The sequence below is a fragment of the Corylus avellana genome, chromosome 7 (genome assembly GCF_965113065.1).
Source record: "Corylus avellana chromosome 7, dhCorAvel1.hap1.2, whole genome shotgun sequence".
NCBI lineage: Eukaryota > Viridiplantae > Streptophyta > Magnoliopsida > Fagales > Betulaceae > Corylus > Corylus avellana.
The window spans coordinates 2,257,239-2,277,674 of NC_142496.1; the positions used below are offsets into that span (position 1 = coordinate 2,257,239).

Sequence of the window (20,436 nt, forward strand, 5' to 3'; positions counted from 1 at the left end):
GATCAGTGAAAGGCAGGTCGGTGTTGTCCATAAGCTCTCCTCTAGGGCTTTTCTCCTCCTTGGCATTCAGCTTGCGAGTTAGCTCTTCGTACTTCTTTTTGAGATCTTCCATGTCTATACTCATTTAGGTCTCATTTCGCCCATGAGGTTGCTCCCTTCGAGGCCTAGTATGCTGAGACCTCTCTAGGTTCTCCTGCTCACGAAGTTCCTCATTTTGGACAGTAGTATGATGGCTGGCTTGAACTGAACTCGCTTCTTCATCACGATGGGAACCGGCCATCCGCTTCCCTTCACAGATTTCTGCGTGCCTTTCCCTCTCTCGCCTCTCTTCATGCCTTTTTGCTCGCCTTTCCTCACGCTCTTGGTCCCTCTGGCTATTGCGGCCTTCAACAGCTGTGAACCTTATAGCCAGGTCTTCATTCTGCTTCTCCAAAGCCTTCATGGACTCAGTCATCAGCTTCATGAATTCTGCTAAATTGGGTTGTGGTGCGCTGGAAGCTGCTCTAGTTGCATGAGTACTCACCATACTGGATTAGTAGATAGTAAGAACTGATGAAAATCAAAGTTTCCACAGACGGCGCCAAACTGTTGAAGCACAATTTTTCAAATGGTGATGTGGCACGCCTGCCGAGCTTGAGTTGACCAATACACGAACTATTTGACTGCACAACAAAGAAAGGAGAAGGATCGAAGTGACCGGGGGTGAGCCGGCGGGAACACTCCGATGCCTAAGTCAGAATGGGGAAGAGAAAGGATATTAGCAACAACTACAAAGCTGAGATAGCAAGAGTTGCGATTACCTTTACTTTGATAACATGACTTGTATTTATAGGCAGGGAGAGAATTTGATCTTCCACACAATCAGGAATATTATCCCTTGATATTAGCTGAACAAACATTTAAATGAAGGATCATGTTTGTTAGCTATTCCGTGATTTTAGTGGCATGAAATCAGGGAATCAGCTTTGTAGCTTTTAGGCCATGCTAAGTTAGTGTGTCCGAGTGGGACTCGGTCACCTTTGTGATCTTAGATGTCAACTAACGCATCTTCATTGATATGTAGAAGATTTGGATTGTAAATGGATGTGGTAACTTTTGAATAGACAAAATCTTTTATTTGTTAACAGCAGCATCTTCCAGGATATCTAAGTTATTCCCTTTGCCGAGACCTGTATGCCCTGAGTTAGTCTCGGACTTCATGGTCGCAATTAAGAGGGTCTCGGATTCTGTAGTCTCAGACATGTAGGTCTCAGATTGATGAGTCTTGGGCTTTCTCAGATTGGGCCTGAGGACTGTTGAATACTTAATGGGCTAATCCATGACCCAACACAACCTATTTTGGCCGTTTCGGTTTGCTTGATGGGCTGAGTCATTATTTGACTCATTCCTAACTGTTACTAGGATTTCTCTGTCGTTTTCGTCTTTAGTTTGTTTTGAGTCTATTGTTGGGGAGCCCACCCTTTTTCGTTTTTAGGATCGTCTCCTCCTTCTTCTTTTCGGATTAGGAGTGAAAATGATCATTCCCTATAACCCCTTCCTTATTCAATTAAAACAAAAAAAAACAAACAAACAAACAAACAAACAAACAAACAAAAACAAAAACAAAAACAAAAACAAAAAAAAACTCATCTAAATCTTCAAGAGGTAGCCTAAGGACAAAGAAAATTAGTGATCAAGGTTATACAAGCCATTAATTAGATGCGGTACATCTATGTAACTTTTTTTCTCCAATACATCATTGAGGAAGTGAGAAAGGAAGAAACGATACTGTTGAAATTGAATAGGAGAGAGGCTCAAAAGTGGGAGTCGAGTGTCTCTTAAGCATTCTGGGTCCTCTTTTAGTCAGCAATTGCCTAAATAGGATTCGTAGGTCTAAATATTTAGTAAAACTAACTTATTGGCACCTTCACCATCTTCTACCTCAATATATGTAAAGTGAGAGGTAATTCGCAGTACCAATTGAAGAACAATGACCATCAAGAGTGGTGGTTCAATGGCTCAAGGAAGTTTCCAACTGGTCAAGGCATGTACTAGGACGTGAGTTGAACCACCACTCTTCCTCAATGATGTACTAGTACATGCCTTGACCAGTTGGAAACTTCCTTGAGCCATTGAACCACCACTCTTGATGGTCATTGCGAAGATTCGAATCTTCGCAATGAAGAATCTCCACATATGCCTAATTAGTATTAGCCGCTTTGAATTCCCATTGATGCCCTGGTAGGGCTGAGTCAGGCTATGGCTCAGTCGGATTTGAGAGAGCGCCTGCAGTTCCCACCGTCCAGGCTCCTCCTGTGCGGCTTCCAGCGAATAGGTGCTACTATAGTTACACTCAGGTAGAATAGCCATAATTAGTTTTCCCGGCCTACCTTTTTTTCAAAATAAAATAAAATAAAAAAATGCAGAACAACGAATGGGAAAGGGTGGTTTGGCCTGATCTGTTCAATAATTGACCGTCTGCTCCCACATGGAATATAACATATTAGCCTGTTCTAAGTTTGGGCAATCAGGAATAAAGGTTGGTCCATGGGGACTATAGAGCACATCTCAAGTCACAAGCCTCTATATCATTGCAAGAAATAATTTATCCTCATAGCATATGTAATTTACATTCAAAGTGGGAGCACATAAAAAAACAAAAAAAACAAAAAAACAAAACAAAACAAAACAAAACAAAATTGTTGTAATTAAGATTTCTGAGTCATAACCTGACATAAGTTGCCTTACATGGAGGACCCTGTGTGAAATAAAAGACTAAAAAAATGGTCCTAAGAAATCCAGATGCTTCCAAATGCTTCTTCAAGAGCCCTCTTCTTGCCAAGTTCTGCACTCCACCCTCCTGCCCTTCCCCCTCTCTCTGCTCGAAGCTTCATCACTTCCTCATCTTCAACGGAATAACCTTGCATGTCAAACCCCCCTCCAAGAGGAATTGGTTGTGGGGGCATGCCTGTCGGTCGCGGCTGCCCTCCAGCAAATGTAGGTGCATATTGTCCTGGGGCACCGGTACCATATCCTGTTTGAGAGCTTTGGTTTGAAGCCTGTCTCGGTAGAAAGAGAAAATGAGTTATCAATATGTTCTCTTCTCTCTTAGACAGGAAAAATTAGTTTGATTCAACAAAATAAAGCATCATGAAACGTCCAAGAGAAAATGGCTCATCACTTCAATCTTCAAAATAGGATTAAAACAAAAAAAGTAAATTGACAATATTCTATGGCATGTTTGAACTTCTATGGCATCCTATGATCGTCAATCAATGGATAACAAGATTCCCAAAATACATATTCAACAAATTCCCGTAGCAATAAAAGAAAAGAGGTTCACCAAAGATGAAAGCCAAAAGATATCCATCATTGCCATCCATAGATAAGTAAGTTTTTACAGGCTCTTAGCATGTATTACAGGTTCAAAGTAACAAAGCAAATAAGTTGTGGGCAGCGTCTTTCAACCCACAAATACTTTTTGAGATTAAAACCATGATAGCAAACCAATCGAGTTGCATCATGTCTGATTTTCTCAAGTCGAATGAGTGATTAGTAGTTAGATCACAAACTGATCCCGCTAGTTCACAGTGGTAGTCAACAGAACACAATTAAAATGTGGTTTACCAGAGCAGGTTTTGAACTAGGAGTAACAAATACACAAGGAACTCATAAAATTATCTAATTTAAATCAAAATTTAATATTCCATACGCAGCCCAATGATTTGAAGGTACAATAAAAGACTAATAAATTGCTCCATAAATGGGCTCATTCCAAAAGATATAGCTATATTGTTGCAAATGTTGGCGTCGCAAAACATAAATAAAAAGTGTTTATCAACCAATGTTGGTCCCAACTAAGTAGTTTCCTAGAAGGGGGTGGGGCTAAGAGACTGTCCTCTTTTAGCATTTTTGCATGGGCAGCTGTTCTCAAGGCTTGAAAAAGCTGTCATAAAATTTAAACTATGCTCAAAAGTTTGCAACATGAAAATTAAATGTGATTGTTGCGTTCAGCAAAGCAAGGATCAAAAAACCAAATGTCACAAAAATGCACATTTTTCTCAAAAGTCTACAACAAATTAAGGATCCTAAGTTTGCCTACTGATTTTTCTTGTTGTCCCTTTCAATTACATGATTTGTTCTGGTTACAGCCAAGGATAGAGTCAAATTTTAATGTATGAAATATTGGAAGCAGTCATCGCAGTCAATTCAATATCGGCCAGATGCTTCTAGTTAATTTGTGTATTACAGTCAATTCTGAGTCTTTCTGAGATTGACACGATAATCACTGATTCACGACAAGTTTTATATATATGAAAAATAATCCCATTCTCACCCCATCAGTATCATTCTGAGCATGATTTCCCTTGCTTGCAGCCAAAGCTGCTGCCAATTCTTCAGCCTGTTTGATTAACATCACGAGAATTAGTAACCTTTATGTAAATATTAGGAAAAATGACCAAATTTACCAACCACTAGCATTAGGAGATCGTATAAATTGTTCTTCTTGATGGCATTAATTGAAAAGAATAAAATGTAAATCTCAGCCACTTGTATTGGATAAAAGTGGCAGAAGTTAGGAGCAGAAACATAATACTCTTTTTCAAGTACCTTCCGAGCTCTATTTATCATAATTTGTTCTGCATTTTCTTCCTGGTACTGTGCAATTTTTGCTTCAATAGCAGGGACATCAATTCCTTCAATCAAGTTAAATGCTGAAACAGAATGGTTTTCTTTTTGTCAAAATAAACACTCTTACATTATGAGTTTCAAGAAGGACAACTTATGAACTTACTCATGTCTTCCACTTCCTCCAAATAATCATTGTATTCTCTCAGGGATGGAAAATCATCTTCTCGTTTATTGAATCTACGACATTGTAAGATAGAGAAGTATAATGAGAGATGGTACTTAACATTATATATATATAGGTTAAGCACAAAAGGGAGTGGACAATACTTATCAAAAAAAAAAAAAGGAGGAGTGGACATTAAAACTGGAACCCAATGCAAAAAGCACAATCATTAAAACATGTTCTATATTTCTTCAATACCTTTTGCTATGATTGCTATCAAAACCATATAATGATGACTAAAAGTTGATAATTACAAAAATTCTTCATCCATCCTATATATAGGAAGCTTTGAACCCTTGATTTGAATCAACTCCAAGATTGGCATCTTTCCTCTTCAAACAGGGGTGTCCATGCATTTGCCACAGACCCTTTAAAGAAGAATTGATGTGCGCTGGTTCTAGATTAGCATTAAGTTAAAAGTTGGTAGTCTGAAGTACAAAATCCAAAACATGGACACTCTACAGTCATACCACATTCTCTTGACCTTTTCAGTAACAATGCTTGACCAAACAGTGTAGTGAATGCAAACAGATATCACTGCTATATCCAAATTTGAACATAAACCACAATACAAACTTCTTCTTAGCATAACAACCAGCATCAACACATCTAGAATCAAATTATCCTAATATCTGCAGTACCCTACGTCTAACCTCTCAAGGCACAGGATCATTCTAACCTTCTCAGAGGATTTCATCTGCAAACCCAAAGTTTATGGATGACTGATAACGCTCATCATCATGTAGCTATGGTTCCATGACTTTATACATTTCTGGAGGTCCTACATGCTAAACACCCCGTGATACAAGCTACTACCCCTTGAGTACTTATAGTACTCTATTGTATTTTAAAAGACCCAAATATCCATACTGATGAGTATCAAATTATGAATTCTGTTTGAAATTCTCCCAACCACCCCAAACAACACCTAGAGGGTGGTGAATAGGCGTTTTCCAACAGTCATAACCAATAAAAATATTGCATCCACACACAATGAACAAAAATAAAATAAAGCTGTAAAGATATCAAACACAACAATTTTGGTGATGAAGTTGAAACCTTTTGAAGTCTTCAAAAGTAAAACCAATCTGAAGCAGTCAAATCCAAGAAACTCACCCACTATAGAAGAATCAAATTGCATATAGTTTATAATTACAAAAACCTTGTAACTAAACCCAATGTGTACCCCAACAATCAACCCATTTGTCTCTACCATAGTAGCTCTAGAACTCTGGCCAATTCTTCTACCAAGCTTCGTCTAAAACCCAAAACTCCGGTGGCTAAAGGTTTGTTTTCAATTGTGTGGTTTAACAAAATTTAGGAGAGGTTAAAGAATGAAGGCATAATGATTCTAAGGTTCTATTTAAGAGCACATAATAATGGCCTCATGGTCTACTAAAAATCGTGTGGTCTGAGGCTTATAAAGATCCTGGGAAAACAAAGGTTTAATGAGAAGATCGGTTTAATAAAAACACTACTAGAGAAGGCGACATTCAAACATTAGCTAGGGTTTCAAGGTTTATCACATTGCAGTGTTCGAGCGTTCTTAGAACGTCATAGCAAATAGAGAATTCTACTTGACATATTGAGCACTATGTTCAAACATTCTTCAAATGTTACTGCAAACAAAAAGTTCTGTGAAGCACTTGAGGCTTTGATGTTCAAACATAACATTCTAGAACCAGAATTTTTGATTCCTTGATTCCCATGTTCGAATGTTTTTGAATGGCATTGCAAACGAAGCATACTGCCTTGCAATTTGAAGTCTGTAGAGCTTCCTTGTTCGAACATACTTTGAACGTGAATGTGAATGACATGTTTTTTCTTGCATTCTGAAATCACTTTTTCAAACCACAGACTTAAAAACCGACTCAACCACTAAACTAGAAATACAACCAAATCAGTTTTGAGACTGAATATGCCAATCACAAATCTTAACACCATCCTTTGACACTGGTTAAAATACCTTGAAAGTTGAGACCCTAATAACACTTGAATTACATCTTAACCTAGAATCAAGCTTCAGTAATTCTAACCTAAGGAATTCTACTCACCAAAAAATTCAAACCTCAGGAATTCCGCAAAAGCATAGAAAGTGCATATGCACTAATTTTCCACATTGTCAGGGCTCAATTGCACTCACACGACACTTCTTGGGTTTTCAGTTTTACACATCAAAAAAAGGGAAACACCACACACACACACACACAGAGAAAGAGCTTTTACATGCTGGCTATCCTCTTCCTGATGGAAATCTCCTTGTTGTGGGGATTAGAACTGGAGACCACCATCTCCGATGCCCGTCAGCCTTTTTCTTGTTTACTTTCCTCCTCTCCTATACGTTTCAAGTATTCAAAAGGTCCATAAGTGCATTTGACTACAGCAAATGGAAAGAGGAATCATACAGATAGAACTAATTTCTTGAACCAGACCTGTTCAGTGACACCTTTTGCAGATGGCTCTCAGATGTTAGGCCAAAGATATCTGCACAAAGAACAAAAACAAAAGTTAGGACATAGCACTAATGTTTCTAAACCCAAAATTGGACCTCTGATGAACCCACATGAAAAATTTATCCAAGAAAAAAAAAAGAACTTTCTTCTTGCAGTTATATAAACTTGTGAAAATCAGGACATTTTAGATAGATAGACTCATACACTGACATAATAATGCATATGGGAAAAGAGTTATTTCCTTGCTAATCTGGTTTATGTTCGTAAGCAAGCAAGCGTAGTTCAAAGCACGCTGATTTGCCTAGGGGTAAAGATAAAAGTGTTGGATTTATCAGACAAGTGAAAAAAGTTGGGTCAGACATTTAAACAAACACGTACCGGTTATATCTGATCAGGCTAGTAGACCCCCCGAGTTTAATCAGAAAGGAGGGGGGGTGGGTTTCACCACAGCCTGGTACCAATTCAGAAACTACCAGAGAATGGGGCTGGTTAGTTGAAGAAGACGAAGAAGGATGGGCCATGGGCGAGTGTTCGGCCCGAGGTCAAATCACCCGAACCCATTCTCTCGGAAAAAGGAAACACGCCTGCAAAAGAATCACAAGGTTTTAGGCCCAATAACTTTGGGTCTAAGCCCAGTTACCCAATCTTACGAAGAAGGGGAAAGGGAAATTACTAGGCATGATTTTTCTCTAGAAAAATGCTAGAAAAATGCCATAACAGGTGAGGAGCTCTGCAACTTTTTTCCTGGCCCATTTATGGATATTCGAATCAGGGCATGACAAGAATGCAAGAATACTTGAAGGAAAAAAGAAAAATTACTTTTTGTTTTTTTTTTCCTAAGCAAATCTGAAAAAAGGTTCCTTGGGATTAAATAGTCAAGAGCATAATGTTTATATGTACCACAAGGAAAATGACATATTAACCGAATACTTAACAATTAAATCTATTAAATTAAATCAACATTAATCTTTAAAACACGTGATTCTTACATGTTAAAGACATATGTTAATTTTATATTAAAAATACATATGAAAATTACATGCTCTAAAGATATGCCAGTTTAATAGACTGGGTAAGAATTTTTTTCAACTCAATTTGGAAGAAAACTTTATCTTAAAAAAAAAAAAAAATTAAGTATCATGATTTATCAATAAGGGCACTTGTATTTTGAGAACTTTAATTCAATTTTTTTTTTTTTTTAATTCAGTTTTATTCTATGTGGTCTCTCTCTATTTTCTGAGAACATATTTCAATAATTATTTTCTTAAAAAAAAAATAAAAAACAAACATTAAAGCAAATTCTAATGAATTTGTTCTTGTTTTTGTTTCCAGTTTAAATTTATAGGCAAATTTAGAATTTGGTTATGTGAAAATTCAAAATTTTACTCTTTTTTTTTTTCTTCATAAAATCCACACTCACTACAAACTCTAAACACACAAAACATCCATAATTGCATGGGTTTTGAAATTTAGGATCCAAACTTAAGTTTATTTGAACTCAACGTCAATCGACAAAAGGACAAGATTTTCCTCCAAATTAGGTTGGAGGACCTGAATTAAAATATCCATAAATGAGCTAGGAGAAAAGTTGCAAAGCTTCTCACCTGATATGCCATTTTTCTAAAGAAAAATTGGTCGATCTTGCATTTGAATTCAATGTCAATGACAAAAGGATAAAGTTTTCTTCCAATCTAATTTATTCAACTAACATATGTCATTGGAACACATGATTCTCACATCAATTCACAGAAACCATGTTTGAGACATTATAGACTAAATCAACTCATAATTTGCTGTAAAGACCACAAATAAAACCCTAATTCCCTTCATTGATTTTCTTTTTAAGTACACTTCAAATGCCATTAACAACATTTATTCTGCTGTGGCCACATGAGGAAGTACTTTTTCCTTCTGATTCATGAACAAAAAGCAAGTGGGAAAAGGAAAACTTCAAGATGAACTGACTAGCTCTAAAGCTGGCATCGAGGTTCCTGATAAGAAGGCTTTAATGAGTGCCAAAGCTAGTTTTGGTCTATGTAAAGGAACTTCATGTCCTGCTCCCCGGACAGATACAAAGGTAAGCCCAGAATATTCTTGGGTCCATCCACCCACCTGTACAAAAAATTGTGTTAATTCCTAGTGCTTTTATTGCCCATAAGTTGGAAACCCACATATTTGGTACATGCATTGATAAAAACAAGTATTCTATATTGGAAAACTCATTGTTTTTATCTGAAGAGAGAAGCATATAAGAACTAGAGTGATAAACAACAACTAGGGAAGAAAAAAGTTATTTTTTTAGGAAACCCTAGATTTTTATTTCCTCAATAAGTTGTATCATTTACCTGTCCATCATCATACCAGGCCTGCCAAGGTCGCAAAGTCGGAAGCTTAAGAGCATCTATACTGTACCGGGTGGATGTAACTGGGATTATGGCATCTGTATCACCACTGCCACACATGAAAGAAGAGTAAAACTTGGATCATTACCAGAAATTTGTATGAAGAACAGAACAAAAAATCATTTGCCAGCAGAACTAGAATTCTTAATCAAGGTTATATAAAGTACCTCAAATGAAAATGATGCAAAATCTGAAAAATTAGATTCAGATATGAATTGTAGAATTTTATTTAGAAAGATAATTGGATTAAAAGTGCAGTAGATTGAGATTAGATTTGGGTCCTACCTTGCAAATTGACTACCCTAGGCAAAAATAATAAAGGTGCCAACACATGGAAGGTTTTTGGGGTGCTTCCTAGCTTTAGTGCCAAGTAATTAATAAGAAAGCATATGCATTTAATTTTTTGCAGGCACATGGTAATGCAAATGCTCGTTACATATCAAAGCAATACTCGAGGTAGTGAATAAATGAAAAATATGTGCCAGGTAGTCGGAAGGAACCTGAACATCCATACGCGCAGTCCTGAATGTATCAGCTCACGATAAACGTCAAGCACTGTTCTAGGAGAATCCTTCCAGTTATTATTTACCAGCTCGCTACACAAGAAGATTAAAAAGAGTGAAAATTACAGGGACTTGCATGTCTTAGCACTTCAGTCAAGGTTATCAAAGTATGCAGAAGTGATTTCATATAGGAGATCAATAGAAGATTATCTCAAGTTCTTTAGGGAGAAAATGAAAACATAAATTAACTGTCGTAGTATGTTTTGTTTGGTGCACAAGCAACAATTTCCATAAGCAACATTAAAAGACCACTTAGTAACATAAAAAAATTGGCCTTTCCAATATATTTCACCTTTTTTAAGATGCTCTAAAATTGAATGAGTTCTATATAGAACCGGAGGCTTTATCATGTATTAGTTAAAGATATGAAGACATTGGCATTGTTTACTTTTCAGGTTTATATTATTCCACACCTGGATGTAGTAACTCTAAGTTTAGAACAAAGATGCTAGACTTCCTCACACAATTTAACAAAACAAACTATGCTAGTTTATTCCAGTGGCAGGCTAAAAACCCTAACTGCAGCTCCTTCAGCAATCCCAAACCACTCCCCTTAACCCACCATCTGGATATAAGAGTGTTGCTTTAATCATTCGGGATTAATATCTTCACATTTGTAGGGCATCATTCACGATGAATAATTTTTCAATCAACCAAAAGGAATACTTGAGCCGGTGATATTTTCTAATGGCTAAATTATTAAGCCAGATAATTTACTGTTGCGTAAACACATGCGAGTATAAAAGCTAAGTCTCATATTGGATAGATGTCACAAGTGAAAATGGATGGTTAATATAACATAATTGCGCTTAAACTCATGCGCTTAAGTTTTTCAGTCAAGTGGTATCCTGACATATTATATTACGCTCTCACTAAAAAAAATCCTCAAGATATCAATTGCTCTAACAAGTGGTATCAAAGTCAATAGTGGTATGCTTGTATGGCGGATAATAATGGTTCCTTTCGCAGTTGAAGTATGAATGAAGGTACATGTCATGGACAAAATCCACAGAGTCCGCACAAGTGATCCTAAAGATGATTCATAAGATTAATAAAGCTTCCATTGAGGAGAAGTGTAGTAATTTGGTGATAGACTCATACATGAGGGAGGAATGTTGAGTATACATGTATGAGTATATAAAGGTTAACCTCACATTGGACAGATGTCACAAGGGTGACTGATTCATATAACATAATCAGGCTCAAACTTTTTGGTTAAGTAGTGCCTTAATATGTTATATTGTGATCTCTCTAGAAGACTTTCAAAAGTATCGATCTCGTTAATTAATAAGTGACAATGCAATTATAAGCTCTTAAATATATCTTCAAAGAGCCATACCTGCAGGTTGACCATTTAGATGGCGCATGAGCCAGGTCAACATGAAGTGCCCTTTGAACCTCAGGTAGATTGAAGTATACAACAGAGTGTGCCTCGGTGCAAGGATCATACCTCTCACTAATGTGACCAACCATCTAGCAGATACCATTAGAAATCATTAATGATCTGACCAGATACACTATTATAGAGGCATCATGAAAAATCTCTTCAGAAGCAAGATTTTGATTTTCACTATCATATTAGACTTGGTGACTGAAAACAGGAAAAGTTTAATCCTGAAACATGATAATTCCAAACTGTGCATACGGCAGAAAAGCTGTAAATTACTCTTTCACGATGGTGGATTTGCACAATGATTTAGAGTAAAAGAGCACTGCAAGGACGTAAATCATAGAGGATAAAAACAACGTTATATTTTTATTTTCAATGTTTTCTTATCTATAGCCATACATATTCTATTTTGCCAATCAAGTAAACATTCTCTAGCCTTGACAAACTGTTAGGCAAGTCTATGGTACCGTTTTAAACATATTCATTTTAACACATCCAAATAAGTTGAGGGAAAAAAGGGCAAAGTAAATGAATCTTCCGCAATGGGAAAGACACTTCAACCTTCGATATTTTCAACATCCTGTGGCAGTTCGTGTGCCAACTTGACGAAGCTACTTCAGGACTATGCACTTCTTAGAATGGTTATCTGGGGAGGAAGAGACATTAGACAGGTTCCTCCAGAATGGAGCTACACTAACACTAACTTCTGGAAAATTTGTCATACATAGTTCTTATATAATTTACTCTAAATTCCTCCAAATTCCTCAATTTGAGAAGCTATGATCCCTATTCTTGGAAGATGTATAGTAGTTCTTACATACCACTTTTTATCACCATGGATGGATGTCTAATTCTGCAAACAGCAGTAACAGAGGAATGACATGCCATAGCTAAAATTTTTGTGGCAAATGAAGCTTGCTACTAATTGTTTAAGGCACTAATGTACAAAAGCATCTCAAAAGCAGATAGAAAATTACCTGAGTACAATCAAGAAGTAGATAAATGTATAGACTAAAAGTTTTCCATGGAGAACCCACTAGAGAGCTAAAAAGGACCTAATTGAGAGAGCGAGAAACCCAGCCAACCAAGTATTTTTCCCATTTTTAAACTCCGCCAAAAACACTAACTCATACTCAGAAACTGCACAAAGATGACTTGAAAAAAAGTCCCGCTTTATGGACTTTTAACAGAGTAAATGAAGGGAGTGTTAACATGGTTTACATCCTTGCAATGCTCATGGGTAACTCACAGAGAACATTCAGAAGAGAAAAATATATTTAAGAAGGAAAATTTTGATTCACAAGAAAAATTTTAATAAAATGAGCTAAAAGTCTCCTATATCGATTGTTCAGGATAACTCACATTCATTCTTTTTCGCAGCCGATTTGACTGGCTTACGTTAGCGGGGCAAGTGGGAGTGAAGATGCTATATGGGTCAATGTCTCCAAGTTCTTTGTCAGCAATATCCAAAATCTTATCACAAGAAGTTGAGGTGTGTATAAATGACTGAAAATCACAGAGAACATTCAGTAGTCTGTACGTTTGATCAGAAATCAAACCAGCTGACCACATAAACTGAAAGACCCCCAAATGGTCATGGAAATCGTCAGTTAGAGCATTTCCCACCTGCATAACACACATTTTGACGTTTAAGTTGTCAATATGATACAGAACATCAGGAATTTTAGCTATAGCAAAGAATGGAGCCTATACCATATAACCCCTCAGATTAACTGTTCTTTCCGTCACTGCAGAGTTGTACCTTACAATGGCTTGGCTTAGCTGAGGAACGTAATGTCCTGGAACACAGATTTGAGTAGTTAAAATCACAAAATACACACACTACTAAGACATCAAAAGAACTTAGAAACATATATGTAAAAGAAAAAAGAAAGATAAACCTCTTAAGCCATGAATAAGATTATTGAACAAAGACCTACGTCCCTTGTTTGAGATAAGTGTTGTAATTGAAATTATTGCATGATATAAGTGCAATTATATATTGCAAGGATGAAGAGCGTAGCAATACCAGATAAATGGTGGATTACTATTGTCGTATGATAACTTCAATCCACTAAGCATAATCCACCACTCCAAAAAGTAAGCAGTACACAAATGGTATTTGGTTAACCTAAAGGATTTATCCTTAAAGTCCTTTGAGGTGGGTGACAGGTGGAAAGCCTCTGCATGTACGTTAAAATAGCTTTCCAGAAGCAAATAGATGAGACTCACTTGTGATGAACATGATGACTCTACAATACACTTTCTTGTTTTTGTCTTTTTATTTAACTTTCTCACATTTTCAGGAGTCTATGCCCACTGATTCCATATAGAATGTTCAATCTACTAAATATTGTTCTTCCTTCCGTCACCCCAAATCATGACAAATGCCAAATTTGTGTTTTTTTTGTTAAAAAAGAGAAGTTTTTCCTTTTCCTATATCACATAATAGGATTCAAATTCATGGAAGCTGCTTCATGATGGTTGTAAAGTGTCACCAGAACAAGACACTTGTGGCAAAAAAATCTTCGGATTCAAAAACACAAAATAACATGACACATTCCAATAATTCATTGTCTCTAATTTTGACCCAACAATAAATGATGCTTGAAAAAGATCCATAAACTACATAGCTGGAATAACAGAGCGACAAAAATATTCGCACTACTTCAGATTAACGCCATACAGAGATTGAACTTTACCTGCATAGCTCTCGCCTGTAATATAAAAGTCCCTTCCTTTGTATTGAGGAAAGCGCTCAAACCACTTCAATAAAAATGCTAGAGAGTCCTCGGCTACAAACCAGAAGATGACAAATTTAAAGTACATAAGCTAGCAACAATAATAGACTTTTCAAAGCATAATCACAAAATACAAAATGGTCAAAGAAGTACCAGTTCTTTTATCTCCATTGTTTAGCAAATCAGAGGAAGTGTTCGAATATGAAAAACCAACTCCGACAGGGGAATCAATAAATAAAATGTTGGCAACTGCAGAAGGATAAAACTAGTTAGACAAATGTTTGCGTAAACCATAGGGCATGCTTTGCTGTAACTTATAGTTCCAGAAAACAGAAGGCATAATATTTGGAAGTAACACTCTGCAGTCAGAGCAACATGTTAACGATAATTATGCATGAATGTCATAATGTTCGACCAATTAAGTCATCAAGAGTAGTAGATGAACACGAAAAAGAGTCTTAAAGGAAAGCAGTGTATGTGCCAAACAATCAGTAAAGAAGTCGTATGACTATTTGCATTGATAGTTTATCTATCAATAAACTCCATAAATTGATTTCTCCATGCTATAAATAAAATTCAGATATAATTATTTTCTTGCAAAGTGTTAGTTAATAGATGAAGTTTGAATAGAATGATGTAATAATATCGATTGTGTAGGCCAAGTGTTATTCTATATAAGTAAGCTGAGCCAAATGATGCACTAATCCAATCCAGATTGGGCCATGTTTCAGGTAGATGAAAATATCTCCAGCTCAGACACATTTTGATATAATTCATGCATTGTTCATCAAATCCTAGCATCACTTAAGAGCCAAGATAAGAAAAGGAAAAAGTTTATATTTATCACCATTTCAAGCACTCAGTAATCAATATTTCAAATACAATTATTTACTTCTAGCTATGCTGTTTTCTGGCTCAAATATTACAGGAAAAAAAAAATCAGAAGACAAAAACGTTGACAAATTCATTAGATGTTTCTCACCTTGATTCCAAGAGTAAGGGTTCAAATAAAGTGTCTTTCCATCCGCCTTGATATGAAAAGGGCCAATTTCCTCTGCCTCCCCATAAGCAATGGATGAACATCCAGGCCCTGAAAGCAGTAAGTCTTTAGTCAGAAACTCATTTCAAAAGATTGCACTCTATCAACAGCAATTAAAAAAAGAGACAAGCTGTCAATTTTCAACATCCAAATGGTTTGAAAAGCAAAGAAACATCAATGTAGAAAACTTTTACAAATATTAAGACTTTTTCCTGTCACATATTCTTTAAAGTTATCAATCAAACAGTAAAGAACAATTCAAACAGTTAGGAATCAGAACATTTTGTTAAAGTGATAATTGAAGGTCAAGCCAACAGCCAGATTCTAAGGAGAATTACGGCTATGAAAGACATCCAGATTTCAAGGGAAAGTCACGGCTGTCACGGGGAAAATATGGGGCATAATCTCTTCCAGAATTCAAGGCTTAATTCATACTTGCACAGCTTCCTCTTAACTCGTTGGTTTCAGTAAACCTACGTGCCAGCTAGTTTAGCTTTTATAGTCTTCTATTTTATTTGTATCTCTTGCAATCTCGCCACCTCACACTGTGGCTCTAGCACCTGTATCTCTCCTATATATTCTGGACTAGACACGAATGCTTAGTAAGATGATTACAACCAAAACTCTCTTGGTGTCTTCATTCTAATACATTTTTCCTCCATCTGCATTTCCTCTCTTTTTTTGTTTTTTTTTTTTTTTTTTTCTTTTTTTGTATCTCAACTATTTTTTTGTGATATGATCATTGGAAAACTCCATTTGGTCCCAGGAAGTTCCCGTTGCTCTCATCTCAGGGCCAAACTTCCCCTTAAATGGAGAATCCTCTTTAACATGGCAGATTGAACCACAGCTATAACAGAAATCTGAGAGCCTTTCATATTTGAACTGAACAGTCTGAACCCATAATTGATCTTTCCCTTCTCCACTCTAATTCGAAGGAACTTACAGAAATGAACTCCCTTTGTATTTGCATCATCAATCTCCAAAAGCTTTCCCAGTTTCTCTCCAATCCGTGTGGCATTTTCAGTAGCCGTGAATTTGGATCCAATAATTCCCTCTCACATATTCTTTCAAGTTATCAATTAAACAGTTAGTAATAAGTCACACAAGAAAAATATGGAAACTAGCAGCAAAACAGTCACATACCAATTCAAAAACCACAAGTCAAAACACCAATAAATTATATATATATAAAAGGGTATGAACAAATTTTGAAGCTTGACCTCCATTAAGCCAAAGAACAAGAGGCTTTGAATCAGGATCCTCAGCAGCCTCAATGAACCAGTAGAAGAGGGCCCTCCCAGAATCCTCATTGACATCGATGTACCCAGCATAGTGTGCAAAGCTCAGGTTAAAACTCTGCCCTGGGAGCCTAAGAACCTTGTCTAATTTTTGCTGGACAAGAGGGTCTGTGGAACAGGTTGCAATACCAATACCCAGATGGACATAGACAAGGAAAAACAAAATTTTGTGAACAAAGGGCCATCTGGGCTTCGTCATTTCTTTTCAGTTGGTTAAGGAAATGGCCGTTGGATACTGGGATTTTTAAGGTTGAATGGTCCTGGTTTTGTTCACAACAAAGAAGCAAAGTCTAGCTGGTTTTGCTGACTCCTGCAGGTATAAAACCTCTTTTTTTATCTTCCATTCCCAAGATTGTGGGCAGGGATAAGGGCGTGTTTGGTTTGGCTATGTTGTCATGAAACCGTTTTCTGTTTGCGGACCTCGTTTCAATGCACTTTCCTTTCCCGAAGGGACCCATTAATTACGTTGTCCAGTTGTTGGCATTTTTGGCTGTTAAACTATATGTTTCCAAATGAATGTTACTGAATGGAGCCAAACACGTCTTTTCACTGTCTTTGACCGTTTGTTGTAAATGTATTTGGGCTATATCCTTAGAAGACGGCATCAAGCCCGGCTCAACCCTTCTGGAAGACTAATTGGTTACAGCCCAAGTAGCCTGGCTGGTTGATACGGCCCATCACAGCATTAAGTTCGGTGCTAGAACTTCCAGACCAGTACATCATGGATGGATCAGGACTCAGGAGAATCATTTTCATTTTAAGACGAGATGATCTATTTTTAGTCGAGATTAAATTTTGTAGATTTAATAGTGTTAATTAGGAACACACTTTAAGCTAGGTGTGGCAGTTCGTGTTATATAAGCCGCTCAATCTTAATCCGATTTATTTAATTAAACGGATCAAATTTCTCAACCATAATCTCTTAATTTCGTATTGAATTTTGTGTCGAATTTACAGATATCATGAAAAACTGTCAACCCTACTTGACAACATGATGTAAATAAACAACTAATCATTTACAGAGTGCTCTGCACCATTCACTAAACCACAATAAGTTGCCCAAGTGGATACACCACCTTCAGCCTTCAGTTGGTTATATATATATATACTTGACTCATGAGCAAGCATATTATAATCCTAATTGAAACCAAACCACACTCTTTTAACCACTAGAATTTTTTACATGTTCCCTTTTGAACAGTGGACATCATCATCAGTTGTAGGATTCAGACCAAGCCTTTCAGCTTTTGTCCTTGATTTCATGAGATTCCTTAGCTATGGAGGCACGTGAGCTGCAATAAATGACCAGAAAAGTGAACAAGTTGCAGCCCACCATTTCTGTTGTTATTTTCTCACCTTTTTTTTTGTAGGCAGGAGTTTATAAGAGAGATAAGAATTCCCACTAATTACTCGTTTTAATTGCTAAATAATTTAGACAGATAATATGAATCTTAATATGAAAAAGGGCTTTGCTATTCGAGCAGAGAGCTCAGTTTGAGCAAAACACCCTCTCTTTCAGTCTCTTTATAATTTTTCTCAACCCTTATTTTTAGACAGAAAATTATTGAGAATTCGAATCCAAATGTTGCATGCTTTGCAGCACAACATTTACATTAAAGATGTTTAAAAACCCAGAGTGGACTAGTTGTGTGGTCATCCTGAGCTGTCTGTAAGCATATGGGTTAAAACATCACCATCACAATTTGCACGCCCCATGTGATGTCCAAACAGCTTGATGTAAGCCCATTAATAAATTAGAGGAGGAGGTTTTCCATGGTGGCATGGTTGTTTTGTCCATATTTCCATGGCCTAACACGACATCGCATTGGACCTCTAAAACTTCTTCTGTGTCTTCTTGCTCCTTTAAATGTTGGTTTGCTCACGTTTCAATTGCACAGTTTAACAAATGATTAGGTTTTTGAAGCAAGTGTATAACATCATCATGATATATCATGTAGCTCATAAGTTTATAGACAATAAAGTGATATTTCTTAGCCCAATTAAAAAAGAAGCCAGCAGAAAAGTATATTCTCAGAAATAAAATAAAAATAAAAAATAAAAAAGAGGAAAGTATATATGGCATTGAATAAATATTCAAAATAAGGAAAAACGTCACTTAACGCCCCAAATTTTTTATCACTTTTGCAATTATGCCTTTAAACTTTTAAAAAAGTATAAGTTTAAGATAATCATCTTTCAAAAGCTTGCAATGTCAACTTTCCCATCAAAATTCAGCATTAAATCAAACGATTAATGAGTGAAATCCCCAAAATATCCTTAAGAAGTTTATAAAATTACAAAAATACCTTGAATTTGGACGATAATATTTTGGGAATTTCAATTTTCCGTTAGGATTTAAAGCTGAATTTAGAGGAAATGATTGACATTACAAACTTTTGAAAGATAATTATAACACTAAGTTGATGCTTTTTAAAGTTTAATAGTACAATTGCAAAGGTGATGAAATATTATGGGTAATAAGTGAAGTTTTCCCCAAAAATAAAAAATAAATTGTGTTTAGTATTGCTAAATTCCAAATTGTTAGAGCTCTAATATTGGACTAGTCAAAGGTTAGACAAACTTCAACAAAAAAAAAAAAAAAAAAAAAAAAATCCATTTTTTTCTATTTTACCTATATGCTTTTTCTACTCTATATATTAAAATGATTTTTGGCTCAAATCTACTGTTTAATTTAAAAATAGTCATATGTTAGCAAATTTTGTTTGAGTATGAAATGTAATACATCATCTTTGACACTTGTAACCTCGTAACTTCGGCTATGATTGCTTCAAAGCTTTTGTTCTGTGTTATTTGAGCTTTATGTTCGTTTATCAATGAATAAGACTGAACCGATTCCTTTAAAAAATAAAAAAAGATTTTTTTAATCTATTTTTATTATTTTAGGGGGAAATGATGCTTGATATACTTTACTTAACATTTGATTGCTAAATAACCAAATGAAAGAATAAGAAAACTTTGAAGTTATTGAATATCTCTTCCTTGAGTTTTGGAGTGTTTCTTTAATTATGGGCTTGTTGAAGGCGTGAAGCACCTTCCCTCCAATGGTCTTGGAGGATCCCGGAAGGTAATGGTGGTCTTCTAGACTTCTTCCAACCAAACCGACTAAAAATAAAAATAACCATATCTAGTTTAATGGAACAATGTTTCGTCCAAGCTACTGTTGTTTATTATTTAAGAATTTCTAGACACACATGCAGAATAATCTAATATCAAATTTTTTTTATTCTTTTGGGTCGTCATTTGATGTTGTGCCCAAGGTACTAAACAATTACAATAAACATCCACAAGGACCACAAACATATATATCAATAGTGTTGGAAACAGTCAAATGTTCTTTTTACTCATAATTTGGCTAGAACCTATTAAAATCACTTTACATTGGAAATTTTGAAATTTGGCTCGAGCTCGAACTAATATATGATTTTTGAGCCGAGTTTAAACGGCCAATACTCGGTTTGACTCCAATCCTAACAACGGTCACGACCATTGGTGCATGTCATGTATTTGTTAAAAAAAAAAAAGAAAAAAAAAAAAGAGGGGTGATGTTGATGTATGATTTTAGGGTTACAATTTGCAGTTAACATAGTTAGCCCTGAGCTCACTGTTTAATCTTGATTAATCTATCTCTAAGTGATAGCTCAATCAGTTAGAGACCACGTCTCATGAAGCGGAGGCCACTAATTCACTCAATTTGT

At 36.1% G+C, this 20,436-nt stretch overlaps 2 protein-coding genes across 2 annotated transcripts; both read right to left on the minus strand.

Annotated features, from left to right (window-relative positions):
• Positions 1-2,543: 2,543 nt before the first annotated feature.
• LOC132184577 (cyclin-dependent kinase-activating kinase assembly factor-related / CDK-activating kinase assembly factor-like protein) lies at positions 2,544-7,753 on the minus strand. Its single transcript, XM_059598264.2, has 7 exons — positions 7,666-7,753; positions 7,267-7,318; positions 7,061-7,169; positions 4,775-4,848; positions 4,591-4,694; positions 4,316-4,381; positions 2,544-3,038 (listed from the first exon to the last, which is right to left on the minus strand). The coding sequence occupies exons 3-7, from the start codon at positions 7,123-7,125 to the stop codon at positions 2,769-2,771; spliced, it is 579 nt and encodes a 192-aa protein (XP_059454247.2). The 5' UTR covers positions 7,126-7,169; positions 7,267-7,318; positions 7,666-7,753; the 3' UTR covers positions 2,544-2,768.
• Positions 7,754-9,096: 1,343 nt separating this feature from the next.
• On the minus strand, positions 9,097-17,056 carry SCPL29 (serine carboxypeptidase-like 29). Its single transcript, XM_059597564.2, has 10 exons — positions 16,643-17,056; positions 15,366-15,473; positions 14,537-14,632; positions 14,345-14,437; positions 13,356-13,441; positions 13,005-13,268; positions 11,592-11,725; positions 10,190-10,285; positions 9,633-9,738; positions 9,097-9,399 (listed from the first exon to the last, which is right to left on the minus strand). Exons 1-10 carry the CDS (start codon positions 16,917-16,919, stop codon positions 9,238-9,240), a joined length of 1,422 nt encoding a protein of 473 aa, XP_059453547.1. The 5' UTR covers positions 16,920-17,056; the 3' UTR covers positions 9,097-9,237.
• Between the last annotated feature and the right edge of the window lie 3,380 nt (positions 17,057-20,436).